Source organism: Polypterus senegalus, chromosome 18 (assembly GCF_016835505.1).
Source record: "Polypterus senegalus isolate Bchr_013 chromosome 18, ASM1683550v1, whole genome shotgun sequence".
NCBI lineage: Eukaryota > Metazoa > Chordata > Cladistia > Polypteriformes > Polypteridae > Polypterus > Polypterus senegalus.
Genome location: NC_053171.1, coordinates 68,909,783 through 68,929,244, shown reverse-complemented (window position 1 = coordinate 68,929,244; position 19,462 = coordinate 68,909,783). Strand labels below are relative to the sequence as shown.

Sequence of the window (19,462 nt, the reverse complement as noted above, 5' to 3'; positions counted from 1 at the left end):
TTTGTATTAAAGTTGGCCAAGAAAAAAACTTGTGGCATCACCACTCAGTTGTTGTAACATCTAGCCATAATTTGTAGCAATAACTTCAAACAACTCAGAACTGTGAGATGAATTCACTGGATGGTACACTGTTGGCAGAAAAAGTCATTTGTAACATCTGAATAGATGACACCAAATCCTCTATTATCCACTAGGTCATGACTACATTTTAATTCATTGTATTAATTTGCATAACTTTAATGTAAAATATTTGGTATAGGAGAGCACAAGCTAAGCATCACTCCAATCTGGACTGAATGCCAGTAAGAGCACAGATCTTTTCAAATAAAATACCATGTTCTTCAAATACAAAAATGCTTAATAGCAAATACCTACTGACCTTGATTATGGAAAGTATTGCCCCCTTGATAAAAAACTGTTTTTCAAATTTCCTGGTGCAATGATGTAACCTCCCACTGAATTACTGTCTCTGTGATTGTCTGCCTAACTGCAAATTGAGTCTTTCCCCCAACTCATCTGCCATCTTCTAGCTTGTGGGGCAGATTCACATTTAATGCATACAGAGGTGATATTTGTAGACCAAGCCCCTTAATTATTTATGGGTTTAGGGTCATTCTATAAAACTTTATGGTATCTAAGTGATATATAGTGGACGCTTGAGAAACTTTACCTGTACACCTTTTTTTTATTAAAAGTCTATGTCCCATAGGTAGGTAGGTCAAAACATGAATAAATGTGATAAATTGTGAAATAAATATTTTTTCCCTGTTTTTACAGCACGTCTCATGAAAGTCAAATTTCCATCTTCTGCTGACTCGAACCATAGCATCAAAGTGACTTTGAAGCTGTCCTCACAAGACCATAACTCTTATTGTCACTGCCCCCCAAATTACTAATCTTCTGATAGCATTACACCTAAAGAATGTTTTGAAGATATAGAATTGCAAAGTGTTATTGTAATTGATTACAAAATGAACCAACAATGGCCCCAGTTTGAATTTCCAGGCCAGTTTACGTTTTTAAAGAAGTTTGCTTCCTTTGAGTTTGCTTAAATCAATGTTTAATCTTAACACTGTCAGCTGAGTTTAAAATAGCCTGAAGTACACTGTCTTGTATTGCATGTGCCCTCAGCACAGACTTGGTTTTCTTATTCTCACATTGTATTTTCAAGTTTGTGAGATTTGCATTGTGAGCCTTTGGGTAATCACATGATCTGGCATTTCCTTAGACCATCCAAATTCGCATTGTAAGAATATTCAGACTAACATCAAGTTTTCCTTTAATGCCTTATTTGAGTACTTGTGATTGAAACTCGTCCTCATGTAATGGTCTCACAAGACATCTAACTAGGTACGCCACAGAAGAACTTCTGAATTCTGGCTAACATTCCTGTTACAGTCTGCTTGCTGAAGTCCTGGATTGTTAGTTTATGGTTTATTGCACACCCTCAGGTTTACTGTATGCTTCTGAGCAAGTCACTAAAACTTTATAACAGTTGTGCCCTAGCTCCTTACTAATGAAAGACATTGGGATGGTGCTTATAATTGAAAGATACTATCAAATATGACTCAGTTGTTGTTGTTTTTAGCACAAACTATTTGGGGCACTATATTAGATACACTAGGTTGATAATTTCAACCTTTGTGAATGAAGATACGTGAAATTATGCCCCACGTGAACACTTACAGTACGGAATTGAAGAACAGAGGAATAGTAGTAGTCTTAGAGATAAAAAAAAGCTGCTCCGGACTTTGATATGCCCAAAAGTAAACTTACAAGAATAAAGGGTTAATGAAAACCTCAAACCAGAACAGCAGTAAAATATCTACAAGGTAACTTCCTTTCCATTTAAAAAGGTATTGTGGCAAAAGTAAATGGTGCAACAAGTGGCTTAACCCCTCAATAAAAGAAAAAAATGCTCATTGATTTGTATCTGAAGAGTGTAATGTGGCATGGAGTGCTCTGTCAGCTTGTGACAGGTAAGTGCAGTTGTATGAACACTCGTACACAAATGATACACGTATAGAGGAAGGAATAAAAACTGAGAGAGGGGAAAAAAAGTCATGCAGACACCATCTATAAATGTATATCTAATGCTTTTACTTGCAGAGACCTTCTTATAGAACTGAATTCTGCATTATGCTGAGCCTTCTTTCACACCAAGCTGGACAAAAAAAATGTTACCTTAAAAATCATGTGATGTGCATTGTTTTCTTTGTATGTTATAAAGTCTCATTCATCTGGACCCACACAGTGCAGTTTTTACAAGGTTGCAAAGTGGAGGAAAATATCTCGGGTGTATCTTGTGTAAGGCATGACCAAACTCAATTTGATATTCCATTTGTTAGAGGGTACACACCCACACTGAGTTAGTTGTACTGGGTCAGTTTAAAGTCAGCAGGTAACTTCACAAACATGTCTTTTTGATGTGAGAGGAAAACCAGAGAACCCAGAGAAAACTCCCATGGATGCACAGGGAGAACATGTAAAATCTACAGAGTGTACGCGGGTCTCCGTATGTCAACTGCACTATTCAGTGTGCCACTGTGCCACTCCAATTGATGCCACACAATCTCAAGACCATGTTTTTTTTTCATCACAGCAAGCATTTGATCTGCAAAAAGTACAGAGGCCCTGTTGATTCACATTTTGTGGAACGTTTGTTCATTGTGACAGAGAGCTGTGTGACAGACAGCTGAAGCAGTAAAAGATGTGGCAATTAACTTTAATTAGGCGCTTGTCTGGTGAGGGCTGCAGTGCAAACAGGCGGAGCTCCTCCGACCAAACATTCCTAGGCCCCACAGCAGTTTTCAGCTCCTCTTGGGTAATTCCCTGTTAAAATATTTAATCCGTTTAGTGTGTCCTGGACCTGCCCTGAGTCTTTCCCCAGTGGGCCATGCCTAATGGATCAGTTCACATGTCCAAAACAAGTCAACTGGCTCCGCTGGATGATTTTGGACTGTAAACTCTCATCTTTAAGTAGGCCAACTATTCTTAAAGACCAGAAATAACATTTAAAGTCTTCCTCATGGCAACTCATGTTGAGAAGTGTCAAGGGTGCACCAGGCAAGCACAGGGGCCCCCCAAGAATCACTGCTGGGCACTGTTCTCTCCTGTCTTCACACCTCCTCACTAGGCCTTATCATCCAGTCCTATGATTTTCCTTATCAGTGCGATGTTGATGACACACAGCTGTTCTTGTCATTCCTTCCAGAGGACCACACGGTTGCAGCCAGAATCTCTGCATGTCTCACTGATATTATAGCCTGGATGAAGGAGAACCATTTACAGCTCAAACTGGCAAAAACTGAGCTTCTTGTTATCCCACCTTGTCTGTCTTTTCAGCAACCCATCTTTGTTCAGCTTTTCCATTATTACTAGCACCCTTCAAGCAGGTATGCAACTTTGGGGTAGTGATTGATAACCAGTTATTCTTCACTGACCATGTTACTACTGTCTGTCAGTCTTGCAGATTCTCTCTGTACAATGTCCACAAGATCAGACCACATCTGATAGAATATGCAGCACAACTCCTGGCTTTGGTCTTGCAACATATGGGCTACTGCAGCTTTCTGCTGACAAGATCACAAGAAAGTCTCGCCAAGCTACTGCAGATGGCTCAAAATTCAGAGGCATGTCTGGTGTTCAACCAGCCATGGCAGGCAAATGTCACTCCTCTCTTCAGATACATTAGATTCCTGCAGAGGCATGTATTAAGTCCAAATCCTTGATGCTCATCTACAAAGTAGTCAGTAGGTCAGCACGTATAGATATGGAGATACCTGTGAGGTCTTCTGCCTCTTCTTAACTACTAAGGTCTGCATCTATTGAAGACATGGTATCAAATGTCAGTCCAGACATTTTTCATATGTAGCTCCTGGCTGGCGATACAAACTGCTCACCTTCACTCGAAATGCTGACTCCCTCAACATGTCTAAGAAGCGTTGGAAGTCTTTTTTGTTTGGAGAATTTCTGACTACCTGATTTAAGCTGTTTAATGATTGTAAGTTTATTGTATTTCTATTTTGCATTCTTCAAAAGGTGATGGTCAATTTTGTACCCTTGTCCTGCAATGCTTGCTCTCAAATGGTCCAGCAGACTAATCTTTACTAGATTATGTTTACCTCTTTCGTAAGTCACTTTAGATAGTATCTTCTAAGCAAATAAATGTAAACTCCAAATCACACTGAGGCGACTTCCCATCCACTGATGAAAACTAAAACTGTTTTACTCCTAGTCAGAGGTTCATAAATACAGAGATATCCATATGGGGCCTCCCCCATGGGACAATTCTGAAGTGGAACAGTGAGACCCTGCATGCAGTAATGAGATCTGAATCCAGAGCAGTGCTGTTTGTGCCAAGGTGAGTCAACCGGTTTGAGTGCTGGTTCTTTACTTACCAGTCAAGCAACTTTCTATGTCCCAAAACCTAGTTTTCTGCTGCTGGGGCATTATACATATTACCTGACTTGCACATTAGCTGAACCTTGCCACTCTTTTCTCTATGATTGCTTTATAAAATTCCTTGCAATGTTGTGAAGCAGAAAATCAACTCGGCTTGTGCTTTTCCTTTGCGTATAAAATGAAAACAATGCTCCCAGCAACTATTGTCTCTTATGTTCCTACACTTCCTAAAGTAATCTACATGTAAGCATAATCTGAAGGGCAATGTATGTTGTACTGTGGGATGCAACAGTCCTCACTGTGAATGGTGCTATAAAAATTAAATGGGGATACATTTGTTAAGGGATTGCAATATTTCGTTAACTGTAACAGCCAAACAACATTCAGTTCTCGATTTTCATTATTTCTTGATAGAGTGCTGTCGACAATTAAGAGCTTGGCAGTTTCTGAGCTGAGAGCAAGATAGTCTTAAATGCATGCAAGGCCTCTTTAGCCCATATTAAATGTTCTGTTTGACTTCAGCAAGAGTTATACTGTGTCTTTGTCTCAGCGGTTAATTTTATAATTAAAACCGGTAATATGTTAAAAGTCTGTTTCCTTGTGGTGTCCAAATATTTCTAAAAATGGTTAACCACGGTTCCAGCCTTATTATTAAAATATGCCTTGCTGTTTCAAGCATTTTGGGGGCCCCAAGTGTTTACTGCTGAGTGGGACTGGGCTGTTTGTCAGCCTCCGTTTGCGAGTTGGATGCACCCTGTGAAAGCAATCTGAAGACAGCAGTGCTCAGGCTGGATATTTTATGTGGTTTTCCTTTGAAAGGCAACACATGAACAGTTGAGCAATCCATGTTAATATCAGCTCTGGGGACTGTGGTTTTAGTCTGGAAACATACAATAAAACGGTGTCTACGAGCTTGTCTGCTGGCTGACAAGGGCCCAGTGTTTCGACTGCTTTGCTGTATTTGCTCATTGGCTTCTTAATCAGATGATGTTAGTAGCACTTCCATCCTCTGCTTTTGAACAATGCAGAAGAATCATAGCAGCATGTGATGCCTATTCTTCATCACTGTTCATTTTTAACAGGGAATGCATTGATTTATAGTCTGACACAATATATTTACATGTTGTTTCATTATTCATATGATTATTTAATGTCTCTTTAATAATCTGGTAATTAGCCTGACTAGCTGGGGCCTGTCCATCACTGGGGCAAAGAAAGTACTGGAATTGGGACCCCATTAAACAGACTGAATGATGTAGTGCTCCGAAGAGGTGCACCTCATTAATCCCCGTAAGAGAGTATTGAATGATCTCCCGTATCTAGTCTGAATCATGGATTAACACCAGGGCCGTAATCCATCATCATGATACATTTATTAGGCGTTTTGAGTATGACATTGGAATTAAAGATACAGTTGTATATCGGTTAAGTTCTTATCTTAGAAACCTGGCTTTTATGGTAAATGTGGGTAACTTCTTTTCCTCTATGGTGAATGCCAAGGATCTATTAAGCCAATCGTTTTTTATCACTTTTTTTTTATGTCATTTTTCATCATGACCTTAATTTTGAAAAACGTATCAATTTATTAATTGAAACAAAATCATTCTTATATCATAATAAACTTCAAAAATTCATTCACGTTCTTAGTACTTGTTGTTTTAATTATTGTGATTTCCTTTTTGTAGGTATGAACCATTTAGCCTCGTCATGCCTACAGTTAGTTCAGAATGTAGCTGCACAGTTGCTGACCGGCACTACCAAGAGAGAACATCTCATCCCAGTGTTTGTCTCATTGCACTTGCTTCCAGTTAATTTTAGTCAGGGTTATAAATTCCAGGCCACATTTTATTTTACAATTGTTTTTGTTTAGTATTTTCAGTATACATATTCCTCATTAGCGACTAGTGATGCTGTTTTTTGATTCTTCTTTTGTCTCAGCAGCATCTCTCTTCTTTCCGGATCACAGGGCTTATTTTTGCCATGTAGTGGCCTGTGAGAAACAACAAGTTTTCATATGTTACCTCCTTGGGAGGGAAAGTGATGAGGCCAGGAAAGCAAGATCCTAAATGGCCTAATGAAATATATTTGAAAAAAGGAGCACTCCATCACCATGGAAAATAGACCCATTATTTACTTTTTTGTTTTTTTTGCATTGTTATTTATCTTTTATTGGTTCTGAACTATGGGGCTTCTTATTTTTTAAATAGTTGATTGTTTTTCACATCCTATTTTTGTTCTCCCACTGTGCCATTTTGTTTGTCATGGGTATCACCATTTTGATGTTATTTTGTTAGAATTAATATGAGGTTGCTACACTGAAACTACACAACAGTAAAATGGTCAGTGTGGTGAATTTTGTACCTGTCCGAAGTCGGATATTCCTAAAAACCTTCTCAAGTTTATTTTGTTCTATTTAATTTTTGACTTTGAACTTTGGTTGAGACATTTCTGACTATGATTTAGCTTAGTGTCTTGGTTCTGAGTGTGCTTTGATCCGGTTTCCTAAATGTATAGATGGACAGCAAATGAACTGAAGATTTTATAAATAGCCATCCTATAGGATTCAAGTCTAGGCTCTAAAGGAAATTTAGATTTGAGACTAGTAGTATGGACAAAATTGGGAAGTGAGTTGGGCTCTTTTTGGTGTATTCTCATATAATGTAAAAAGCACCTACTGCAATAGCCATGTCTGTCTGTCTGTCTGTCAGTTTGCATGAAAGAACTTGGTTGCCAGTTGACAGATTTTGTTGAAATTTGACATACAGTAATCCCTCGCTATATCGCGCTTTGACGTTCGCGGTTTCGCTCTATCGCAGATTTTATATGAAAGCATAACTAAATATATAACGCAGATTTTTCGCTGCTTCGCGGGTTCTGCGGACAATGAGTCTTTTTACTTCCTGTACATGCTTCCTCAGTTGGTTTGCCCAGTTGATTTCATACAAGGGACGCTATTGGGGGATGACTGAGAAGCTAACCAATCAGAGCACGCAGTTAAGTTCTCCTGACTGACAAGCTAACCAATCAGAGCATGCAGTTAAGTTCCTGCTTGCTGAATGCAGTGTTAACCAGGAAGTCTCGTCTCGCTCATTCAGCATCAACGTGTTTCGCTGTGTAAAGAGTTGTGCTCTTTTGTGTTTATCTTTGTGCATAGTCAAGCCCTTCATTATGGCTCCAAAACGATCTGCTACTGCTTCAGGGGCCGTGCCCAAGCGCAAACGGAAGATGTTAACGACTGCTGAAAAGGTAAACGTTTTGGATTTGTTGAAGGCTACGATTCTTTTTATTTAAAAAGTAGGAAAGGAATATAAGATCTACGGCCGCAGTGTCCTTTTAACCAGGGTGCAAAACAAGTTGTAAGTGGATGTAATAAGGCAGTAGTCTGGATGGAATCTGCTTTAGGGATTTGGATTGAAGACTGCCAGAAGAAGAACAACGGCAGTGCTACACAATCGCCTGAAGTGACTCCTTTAAGGGCTGTAACACTCTCCTTTGTTGTGCAGTAAAATAAAACTCATTGCTATCGGACAAGTCATCGTGTCATTGTTGGTGAGTAACCATAATTAATTTTCTACTTACAGTACTTAGTACATGTACGTACGTTTAGTGTCACTGTACACACACATTTACTGTATACTATTTTTGTTGCATTGTACGTATTTATTGCTGGTGGCATGTCTATCGTAATGGCTGTAACATATATGATATCAGAGACACTCAATATCTTTAAAATAATATTTAGGTTTTACTGTATATAAACAGTGTGTTTATATACATAATTTCAATGAATCTTACCTAATATCTAAGAGAATACAAAGGGATTATGCTGTATAACTCTGCGGGAAATATTTATAAACAGTGTGGGAGAGTTTATAAGGGCTTAAAATATATAAAATAACCATAGAAACATATGGTTTCTACTTCGTGGATTTTCACCTATCGCGGGGGGGTCTGGAACGCAACCCCCGTGATCGAGGAGGGATTACTGTACATCCAGAATATTTATTGGGGTATTTAAATTTCTATTGTAATACCTTGAATACAGCAAGCTCTGCAAATAAATTTCCAAATCTCCCATTAAGAACCCATTTAGTTATTAAAGTCATTTTTTCTAGGAGATGAGGATCTATACTGTTGAGAGAACCCCCCAGTAAGGTTTCATCATCTAGCATTTTGGACTTCAGAATCAACCAAGTGTGCAATACAGTATAATATGCAAGTTGAAATTCATTGTATAGAACAATCTAGACAAGAACAGGCCTATCCACTTAATTCTTCTAAAATAACAAGTCAAGTTTTGAAATTTCCTGACGTCTTACTATCTACCACATACTTAGTAGCTTATTGCATGTGTCTTCACTACTTGGTACCTTATTCCATATGTCTATTGTTCTCTGTGTTAAGAAAAACATCCTAATGTTTGGGTGAGATTTACTTTTACCAAATTGTCAACTCAGTCACCACGTTCTTGAAGAACTTATTTAAAAACAAGTCTTAATCAACTGTACTAATTCCTTTCATAATTTTAACATTCAATTATGTCTTCACTTAATCTTTTATTGCTTAAACTGAAAAGGCTCAGCTTTTTTAATCTTTCCTTATAATTCATCCTCTGTATTCCTGGAATGAGCCTAGTCACTCTTCTCTGGACTTTTCCAGTGCTGCTGTGTCCTTTTTGGAGCCCTGAGACCAAAACTGCACTCGGTACTCCAGATGCATCCTCACCAATGTGTCACAAAGCTTGAGCAGAACCTCCTTGGACTTGTACTCCACACATCAGGGCAATAGACAACATCACATTCTGTTAGCCTTCTTAATTGATTCTGAACACTGTCTGGCAGTTGATATTGAGAAGTCCATTACAACTCCTAAATCCTTCTCATAAGGTGTACTTTCGATTTTCAGATTTCCCATTGTGTATTCAAACTTTAAGACTTCCTATACTATATACTTACTATACATTTTACCATTGATCTCTTGATTCTCCAGAAGGAGCAATGTCTACTGTTGCATAATTTCATTATGTAAATTTTAGCAATGGTAAGTGAAACAAAGAATCTTTAAATGTTCATTTTACACAACTGCTCACCATACTGGCGCAGGAGTAGTCACACTTGGGTTCCTAGTAGCTTCAAGATTTTCAAGCTGGTGAGGTTGTTCCCTTGCCAGTGTTGCAGGTTTTGCACCTCAAAAGTCAATTATAAACACAAGATGGGAGAACCCTTCTAAAGGAAACAACATCTTGTGGTGACTCACTTTTCTGTGGCTGTGCGCTTGTTTTTAAATTAAAATAGTTTGATTTGGGTTCTGTTGGTGCAGGCACAGCTGAAGAGTTGGTCTGCTGTTTGGTATTTAGTGTGTAGGTGCGCTGATTGTTTAAATGTCCCATTTTTCCATATCAGTACTCCATGGATTGTAATTAGTATGCCACGCCCACAGAAGGATTAAAAAAGACAGAGTAGGGAGAAGGAGAATGGAAGTAAAGTAAATGAAAAGGAGTAATCAGGAGTGTGAGCCAGCAAAGTAGTATAGAGGTAGTCATCATGGCCAAGTGAGGCAAATGGTGATACAGAGGTGATTGTCCTCCATTGAGCGTCATGGAGGAGCGGGGGATTATAGAGGTGACTCCTAGGGATCCAGTTGATGCAATAAGGGAGTATGGAAGATGGAGATTCGCCTTCAAGCATCCCAAAGGTCACTAAAGGATGATGGTTAGAATGAAAGCCAGAGGGAGACAGACCACAACTGCCAATGTCTCAGCTGGTTGAGAATACCCGAAGGGGAGAATAGGGGAAATAAAGGAGAGAGATGCACTGGGCAGGCAGGAAAAGGGAATTTAGTTTTATCTTAAGGATTTTATTTATAAATTTAATGTTGCTTTTGGATTATTGTTTTCGACTGTGTTTATCTCCCACAATGACCACATTATTGGATTTTTTCTTTATTCATAGAAGATACAGTAGCTGTGCACTTTATTTATTGATGAACACTGTAATAAAAGCACAATCACTTTGCACCAGCTCTTGTTGCATTATGTGTCTTCATTGTCCAGTCATCATAATTTTTTTTCTATCAATGTCCTGGGTTAAAGGGATTATGCGAACTGCAGCCACATGTGGAGTTTTGTGTGCAGCTCTGGTCACAGCACTACAAGATAAGCATATCCACAGCACATTTGATGCTATACAGAACAAAACAACTAGGTGCATCACAGGACTTACTGTGATGGGCTTAAAGAATTAAACCTGTTCAGTCATAAGCAGAGGGGACTGCATGAGCACCTAATTGAGGTCTTCAAAATCATCAAAGGCATTGATAAAGTAAATCCAACAGAATTCTATCACTATAGGGGTGAATCTTGTATTCGAGAACATCAGTGGAAATTAAGGGAAAGGGCATTTAGGAATGAAGCCAGGAAACACTTCTTTATACAACGAGTGGTTTGAATCATAAAACAATCTAATACCGAGACATGGAGTTGAAGCAGAAACCTTGAAAACCTTTTAAGAAGAATCTGAATAAGATATTGGGCAACAAATGAGCTGAGTGGTCTCCTCTCATTTGTCAGATTTCTTATATTCATATGTATGTTCTTAAAAGTGTTTTTAATGTATTGCTGTTTTTCTCTTATAATGATAATGCTTTTGGCCTTTTCGCATTGAATTACATAATTAAGAAGAATTGTTAATAATGTGTTGTACAGTCTACTGCAGGGTCTTTGAAAGAAATAGCATTAGAAAACCTTGCAGGATTTTGATCCACAATGGCCAACACAATCATGTTGTTCAGTTTCAGATACTTTTTGTTACAACTTGCTTATTCTAACATTGGTTGTGGATAGCTTGAGAAAGTATGACCTAACACCCAGTTGTCCATGACAGAGCGCACTCAGTCATACTGGACCAATGTAGAATTGATATTTAACAAAATATACACATCTTTGAAATGAGGGAGAACACAAAAGAATCTATGGAAAACCCAGGCATACACAGGAAGAACCAATAAACTTTACAAAGAGAAAAATTAGAGATGTTTCTCTGAAGATCTGATCCAGATACTTCAACTGAAAAGCTCTTTACAAAGAATAGAAGTCCTTGTTAAAAAATATGTATATATATATATATATATATATATATATATATATATATATATTTTGCCTGACTTTCTTAAGGGTGTCATTTACGTTTTTTTATTAATTGAATAACTGATTTTTTCACCCCTAGATTGTGGATAACCCAGTAGTTGTCTTGTACTCTCCAGATAAGGATGTAGACATTACTAGATTTGACCTTTAAAACAATAAATATATATTAAAAGGTCTGGTAGAATATTTAACAGCATGATTTTCTTTTAATGATAAACTTTACACTTCATTCAGGGTTGATTCCTGTCTTGTGGCTAATGCTGCGAGGACCCTGGGTCCAGAAACACAATGAAAACGTTTTAGGGGTTGTTGTGCCGGCCACTTTACCAGTTAACAGTTTATTGTTTCTTTGTTTCCCTCAGCTTTGACAACCTGGTCGTTTATTTCAGTCTGAAGCCCAAGTCTGGAGAGAAGGACATCACTCCCAACTATGTTTTCATGCTGTGGTATGAGTTCTGCAGTGACTTCAAGACCATTTGGAAACAAGAAAGTAAAGTCATATTCAAAGAGAGGTAAGCTGAAGTTAAATTACAATTAAAAATAAACTTTACAGTTTGAGGAGACTACAACCGCTGAGTTTGTGATTTTATCAAGGTACCGTACTACCCAACAAAATTCTGTTTTCAAGGAAAGCCTATGTCTTTTCATTCTGCCTGCAAATATTAATACCCAAAATAACAATGTTAATGCCCTGTTTTTCCTCCTCTGAAGCCTGAAAAGCTAAGGTTTGTTTTCAGATAAATCTCACCTTTTTATAATGTCTCAATTACCTAGAAAAGAGGGCTCCCTTAATTTGTTACAGATTGCCGTTTTCTTTGTTGACTTTGCTTTGACACATTTTCATTACAAGTGAGGCTAAACGCAACAGTATAAATACTGCAAACAGTAGAGACAAATAAAACTTATTGCTTTTACCAGTTATTAAAAAGCGCTGGCATCAAAGGGAAAAGCCCCAAGACTTTGGCCACATTTAGCACAGTGTCAAAGCCTCTCCCTGGATTTACGATGGAATATCTGACCTGAAGGATCCAGCTGGGGACATCAAACTGTGCGACACCACATCCACAACAGTCTCCAGAGCTTATTAGAATGGGAGAAAGAGAGCTTTCCCAAGTGTATACTGGCACAGGAGAGTTGTTGCCTGCCCATAGGCGTCACTGGCACCACACTGATGAGGTTTAGGTTTTCTGAATGCATGATCCAGTACTCTTAACATTTTATTATCATTATAATATTTTATTTTGCAATGTACCGTTTAAAGCCCAATGGCACTGTACAGATAAATATAAAAAATAACTATAAAGATACATGCATAAATTGATGGCAATAAAAGATAACAAAAATACTGTACATTATAAATAGGCTTTCACAAGCAGATACGTTTAAAGTCTGCTTTAAAAATTGTAAGCGATTTGACTTTGCTAAGATTTTGAAGGGAAGAGCATCTAGAAGGCTGGGGTATGGACACAGAAGGCTCTATTACCCATAGCACAGCACCCGTCTTAGTCTCATAAATCATACAGGTAGTGAGTAGAGGACCAGTATTAGATGCCAATACTTGTCAGGCAGGTACGTACAACTGCAGAAGGTTCTAAAATGTAAAATGGAGCATGGCCATTTAAAGCTTTCTTAGTCTGCAGTTGTAGTTTAGAGGGAAAATCTAATTTAATTGGCAGAATTTACTCAAGTTAATGTAATTCTTTCAGAGATGGCACAATGTACAAGTCAAAAGTCTACAGTTGGAAGTATCTACAACAAGATGTTAAACTGTAGACTATTTCATAGCATAAGTTAAGCACTCAGCACCTTTTAAAGTCAAAGATAGTCTAAGATGGGCTAAATTGCTAAGATGAATAAAGAATGTTTTCACTCAATTGCTAATGCTTGGAATCAATGATGATGAAGAATTAAATGTAATAAATAGACTTGCTACTAAAGCTAGAGCTACAGTATAAAGCAGTCCATCTGTCAAGCGGTCCATCTTATTCAACCATGGCTTAACTACAATAAGCAATATTTCAGTTTTTTCATTGTATATTTAAAAAATGATATGATCCATAACTTGAAATCACACAATCAAGACAATAAGGGTTGGATTCCAGTCAAGCAGACCCCAAACAAGGGAAGTGGGCGAAATGGGGGTGACTGTAAACAAACAGCTTACAATTTTTATAGTAAAAGGATTTATTAACAAGCCAATAGAAAAAATACAAGGAAAAGTCCTGCTCCTGGGCTTTATCTGCTTCTGGTTAAAAAGCTGGAGGGAGGCCTCTGGAGTGGTGATGTCAGGATGGGTCTGCCTCCGATGTTTAACATTATGTATTCTGCTTGGCCTGTTACTTCTGTGACTCTCAACAGGATAAGGGGGCCAATAAATGTGCATGTCCTACATGGCAGTTTTTTCCATTTATGTCATCTGGGATCTCCTCTGCCTAGAGGTGTTTTACTTGAGCTACAGCGAGTCATTCAGGGCTTCTTTTTATCTCCTTTTCTTCCACACCACACTCCTTTTCCAGTGACCTCAACAAAATTACATGAGTAAACAAATATAAATATATAGGCAATCCCTTGTCATGACCATTTTCCCACATTACTGTCTTGAGGTGATCACAAATTACCATTGTGTGTGTGGGTGTGTGTTCTCTATCATTCTCTCTCTCTCCTTTACTCCATCTCTTCCTGTTGCTATACTAGTATCTCATACATTTATGACAACCGTTTTTTCTCATTATTTAGGCTGAAAACAGATGCTTCATAGCCTTTTTCTTTAAGAGAAGCCATGTTGTGTACCACTGTCAGGGTAACATCCCTTGTTTCTAGGGGTGGGTTCTCTGGGGTCGTGACCTTGACTTAACAACCGGCATAAAAGGTCAGCTTTTATAGGAACCTTATCCGATCTGCACATAAAATCCTTAATTTCATTTTGATCTATTGTGTGTTTTCTCTTCTTGTATTGCCTGGTTTTGACTTATTGCCTGTTATTTGACCTTGATTTTGCCTCTCATCAGGGTTGCTGCAGTTTATTGTTATCTTCTTTTGGTTTGCCTTTTGGCCACTTCTCCCGGTTTGCTTACAAAATCAGTTCTCTTGTTTCCCTGCTAAGTCAGGACACTTACTGATCAATCAACTGTGCATTTTGAATATATATTGCATCATGATAAATAAAATATAAGTTAAACCACATGTTTGGAATACCTAATGCAATAGTTTTCAAAAATCACTACAATAATAAATAACATCATTTTCAAAACTGTAGTGGTACAGAAAGTGCTGTGTTCCACTGTGTTCCATTTCAAGGATAGTAACCGTGGTGTGATAGAGCTCCATGTGGAGCTGCTATTGGTACACTGATGTAAGGAGAAGAGGCCAGAGATAGAATAGTTTAAAAACATAATCCCATCATAGTTATTATTAAACCTATGTGTTCATCACATGGAAATTTCTTGGGACCACCTGCCACAACCAGATGAGAGATTAGTTTTTGCTAGTTAGAGTGCAGTGCCAAATGGAGGAAAAGCACTTGAGTGGTGGCTTTAGGTGGATTTGGACTTGGATAATGTAGAAGGATTCAGAGATCATGCAAGAGGTTGCAAAATATCAGCTGCAGCCTCTTCACAGATAGCATTGGCTACAGCTAAACATGTTGATCACCAGCTCCCTTTGTCTCTTTCTGGACAGAAGAAGCTCGTGGTGGATATGAGAATTTTCAGAAGCCATTATTCAGTGTTGTACTGTTGAAATTTGGATGAGATGAGATTGTTACAGTATGATTTCAAATTTGCAGTGGGCATCTTTAAAAGTTGTTTGCCTGAGCCTGTAAACCTGTAGTATGTTCTTCAAACAGCTATTCAGTTAATTTGGCCAATAGTTTCTATAGACAAATGGTACCGCCTTCTGAATCCTTGGTCCTACAGGGGGATTTTATTACTCAAATGAGGAATTAAGCAAACACCTGCATTTTAGGATTGGGAAGAAGTACCTGTCTGAATTAATACTACATTCGTCATACAGCACATCTCTTGGGTCATGATAAATTGTTATATTTCCACTTGGAAGCCGCACTTAAAAACTTTAAAATAATTAAGAGCAATGTACTAACAGTAGCACGCATCAAGCTGACATTGGTTAGTCCATTAGTGTTTGTTCAGGTAATGTTAGCATTTACCTTCTTCTTATTCAGTATTATAGATTGCGGTTTTTCATTTAAAATAAATTCTTCTAATAAATAAATTAAACCTATAAAGTATTACTGTCCTTAAATGTTCACGATGTACATCACCATTTTGGAATGATGTTACATTCTGAAGTCAGACAGATTCAGACTTGAGACACCAGGCCTGAGTTTAAGTGCAGGAATTACGAGTTTGGGGTGTGTTTTCTTCCCATTTTCTGAGTCCCAAGTCAGAAAAGTTCTAAGATTTAAGTTGAATGCAACATCTGTTACTTGAACGATTTGTTACTGTATTGTTTTGCTATCCATTTACTGTTCATAATGTAAGACTACCTCATCATATGAGAGCACCTTGGGTTTAAAGTTAATGGTCAGCTTTATAGTCATGGCCTCTGATCTGAGACCATACATTGCTGTGCAAAAGTCTTAGGTCACCCAAGAAAATTATCTATATAACTAATTTTCTGGCCAGCAACTGTGTGCTCATGAAAACTATATATAGCAATAAAACAGATACAAATAAACATTGATAAGATACATAAAAAATTTTTTTGCTGTTCTAAAAAACATTTTGGTATCTTGTGACATGGCTGGAACAACACGGCTTTGGTTCCCAGACCTCTCCTTAAAGGCATCCCAGCCATTGCATGTATTTGTTAAATTCCAAGAACAGCACATCTTATTTAAATTAATTAGGTAGTATCTTAGATTATTAAACAGACACTGAGACTCGGACAGTACTGAGGATATCCAGTGAATGTGTAGCAGATGATTCTGTTTAGGATGTGTTTAAATCTCGTGTGTTATCTTAGCTCAGGGATATAACATCTGTATTGACTGTGCTGTAGACCTTATTAGTGGAGGCATGTATGAGGAGTAACCAAAGGTTTTTTGGTATATCTTGGTGCAACACTAGAACCTATTGGTTGATGCCTTATTTGACTGAAAGGCTCTAGCAGACCAAGAAGGCAGTTGCTAACGTTCAGATCCATACATGGAAAATGATGGACTAGACCATAGAAAATGACTTTTTGATTGTCTTGAAGAGGTGGTGTCAGAAACATCTGGTGGATTTGATATGGTTTCTCTGGCTGAGTAGACTAACATGGTTGAAGAGCTCCTAAAGAACCAGGCTACAAGAAGGTATTAGAGCTGAACGGAAATGCTGTTGTGGTGGTGGTGTAGCTCAATTAACAAGTCCCTCCAGCATTAACCTTTTATTCACTGCTATTTAATATTACCTATCTATATATAAAATGATAAGTGTTGTCTGAAACGCAAAAAACCCACACACCCCTGGTCTTTGAAACCTGATCTTACTGTCAATCGACAGCTTGTGCCATGACATATGCAATGCAACCCATGATTTGGACATTCCAAAATTTGGATTTGACTCTTTCTCATGGCCAAAGAAGACAAGGTAGCAGGTATCCCACTGACAGGAAATACACAGGCCAATGCATGGAAAATATTTGACCTAAAAACTTCAACAACACTGCATGTTTGCGTGTACATAGAAACAGCTCTGTGAGACACACTGCACAAGCTAGTTTGTAAAATACACAGAGATATATCTCAAGTTCATGTTAAAAACTAACCACACCTTCTGACAGTGAAGTACATTCCACAGAGCAATAACACGTACATCAAGTGCAGAACACAGAATGTAGGTGTGACATGCACTGACAGCTGCCTGCACAAACTTACGTACACTCCACTCACTAGAAGACATAAACACGTTTGACCATGAAAAACAACACAATACACGCTCTGGCCTCAGCATAGACCACGATGACATGGCAAAACACAACCCCAAATACCAAAGTGAATGATCAGCGTAAACTTACACCTTAATTGTAAAGATAAATGATTTACAACACATATACAGTATCAACATCTCTATTTTTTTTTTACCTCCATGAGTTCCATAGGCGATTAAATAAGTTGAGGACACAAAAAATAAAACACCACTCACAGATGCATGACATCTTCAAAAACTTGAACTTATCATGTACGTACGTGTTCACATAAAAACACTTAACCAGATACTTTCATAACCTGAAAATACACACATCTTTCATCATTGCCTTATAGAAGTATATATCATTAACACAAACAACCCTTACACTAAGACCTTTACTAATACAAGGTAGGTTGAGGAAAAGAAAATGTATAAACCCAGACACACATCGTAAAACATCCAGAGATTATAAAGTGCTTTCTCACCACACAATCGAGCCTCCAAATGTTAAAAGTGAGAGCGTTTACATGAGCATTAATAACCTGGATAATAACAGAAACCTGCTTTCAAAAGTACCATGTATACCCTTATTCTATTATCCTGACTAACCGGGTTAACACAGGTAGATTTGGCTGAGAGTAACCCGGTTATTTGGTCATGTAAATCATTCACCAGGTTACATTTGTGATTTCTTAGTCTGTGCATGTCTGATGTACTCTGTTAGCCTGCTTAGGTCAGATTAGTCCTTCTTCAGATTGAATTTATATGTCGCAATATTTCAGAAATCTCTAAATATATGATGAGCTCAATGTACACTCTTAATAATACTGGTTCTTCAATGGCACTTTACTGGGTATCTGTGTATTGTTATTTATGGAGCTTTAATGTGGATGTCTTTTTTGGGAACAAAAATAGTTGCACTATGTCATTTCTGTGAAGAAGCGCTCTTAGCAGCATTATTTTTAAGAGTGTACAGCAGCAGAATCTCAGGAGCAGGGTTGGGGGTGAATTGTTAAAAGTAGCAAGAGTTACGTATTCCATACTTTATTCTTATCCCAGCAGCATTGGGTGTAAAGCAATAAGCAAACGTATTGGTACACCGCTTCTTTGCAGGCCTCAATCACCCAGCCTTGCAGAAAAGAGTGTGCTGCATGCAGTCCAGTAAGAAAAACATATTAACCTCCTAGGCGTTAACTGCGAGCATGTAATTATGGTTAAGCCAGAGTCAGACTCAGTGTGACATGTCCACTTTACAATGTTAAGCCTGAATAACTCTCAGGACAGTATTCTGCTGCCTTCTGTAGGATGAAATATTATCACACTGCAAAAAATCATACATTTTTCAGTTCATTCTGACACTTTATTAATACTCATCAGTATTCATGAATGGGGTGGAGGCTTCAAGGAAAAGCTCAAAGGCAAACAAAAAGCCATAAAGCCTGAATCTGAGCCATTGTTTGAATCAAGCAATAGTGATGACAATGTGACTTGGTCACCACACTTTGACACGGACACCACACTTTGACACGGACAGTGAAAGTGACGCCTGCTTGTTAGATTCCATCCTTCACTATGGCGAAGCCAATTATGCAGCACTAAAACTGTACAAACTGTGGGATGCTTATCAGGCAATCTTCAAAAATTTGTAGAAAGTGTGTGTTCCTAGTTCTGACATAAGTATTGACAAACATCCCATGGGTTACAAGGGAAGCTCTATTGTGGACACAGTACAGTGAATCAAAAATGGGCATGAATCCACATCACATTCTACATGTGGAGTGAAGCAATCTCTGGGTATAGCTGGAACTCGATACTTCATACCAGTAGGGTGACAAAGTGGGATGGCAAGTACAGTCAATATGATCATGTGAGTCAGGCACCGACATTCTACCCTGCCATTTGCAAACAACAGAAAAATATCATTAAAAAAAAAGTGTGCAAAGATACTTGCTTCTACTAACCCGATTGTAACATTGGGCTGTGCATTGGTGTCAGTTTCAAA

General features: G+C 38.1%; 1 protein-coding gene across 1 annotated transcript in view; it reads left to right on the top strand.

Annotated features, from left to right (window-relative positions):
• The window catches only part of LOC120518304 (formin-like), a 509,433-nt gene that overhangs the window by 433,971 nt on the left and 56,000 nt on the right, over window positions 1-19,462 (top strand). Inside the window, exon 15 of the mRNA XM_039741029.1 lies at window positions 11,911-12,060. Within this exon, the coding sequence (XP_039596963.1) occupies window positions 11,911-12,060 (150 nt within the window). The remainder of the gene's footprint in view (window positions 1-11,910; window positions 12,061-19,462) is intronic.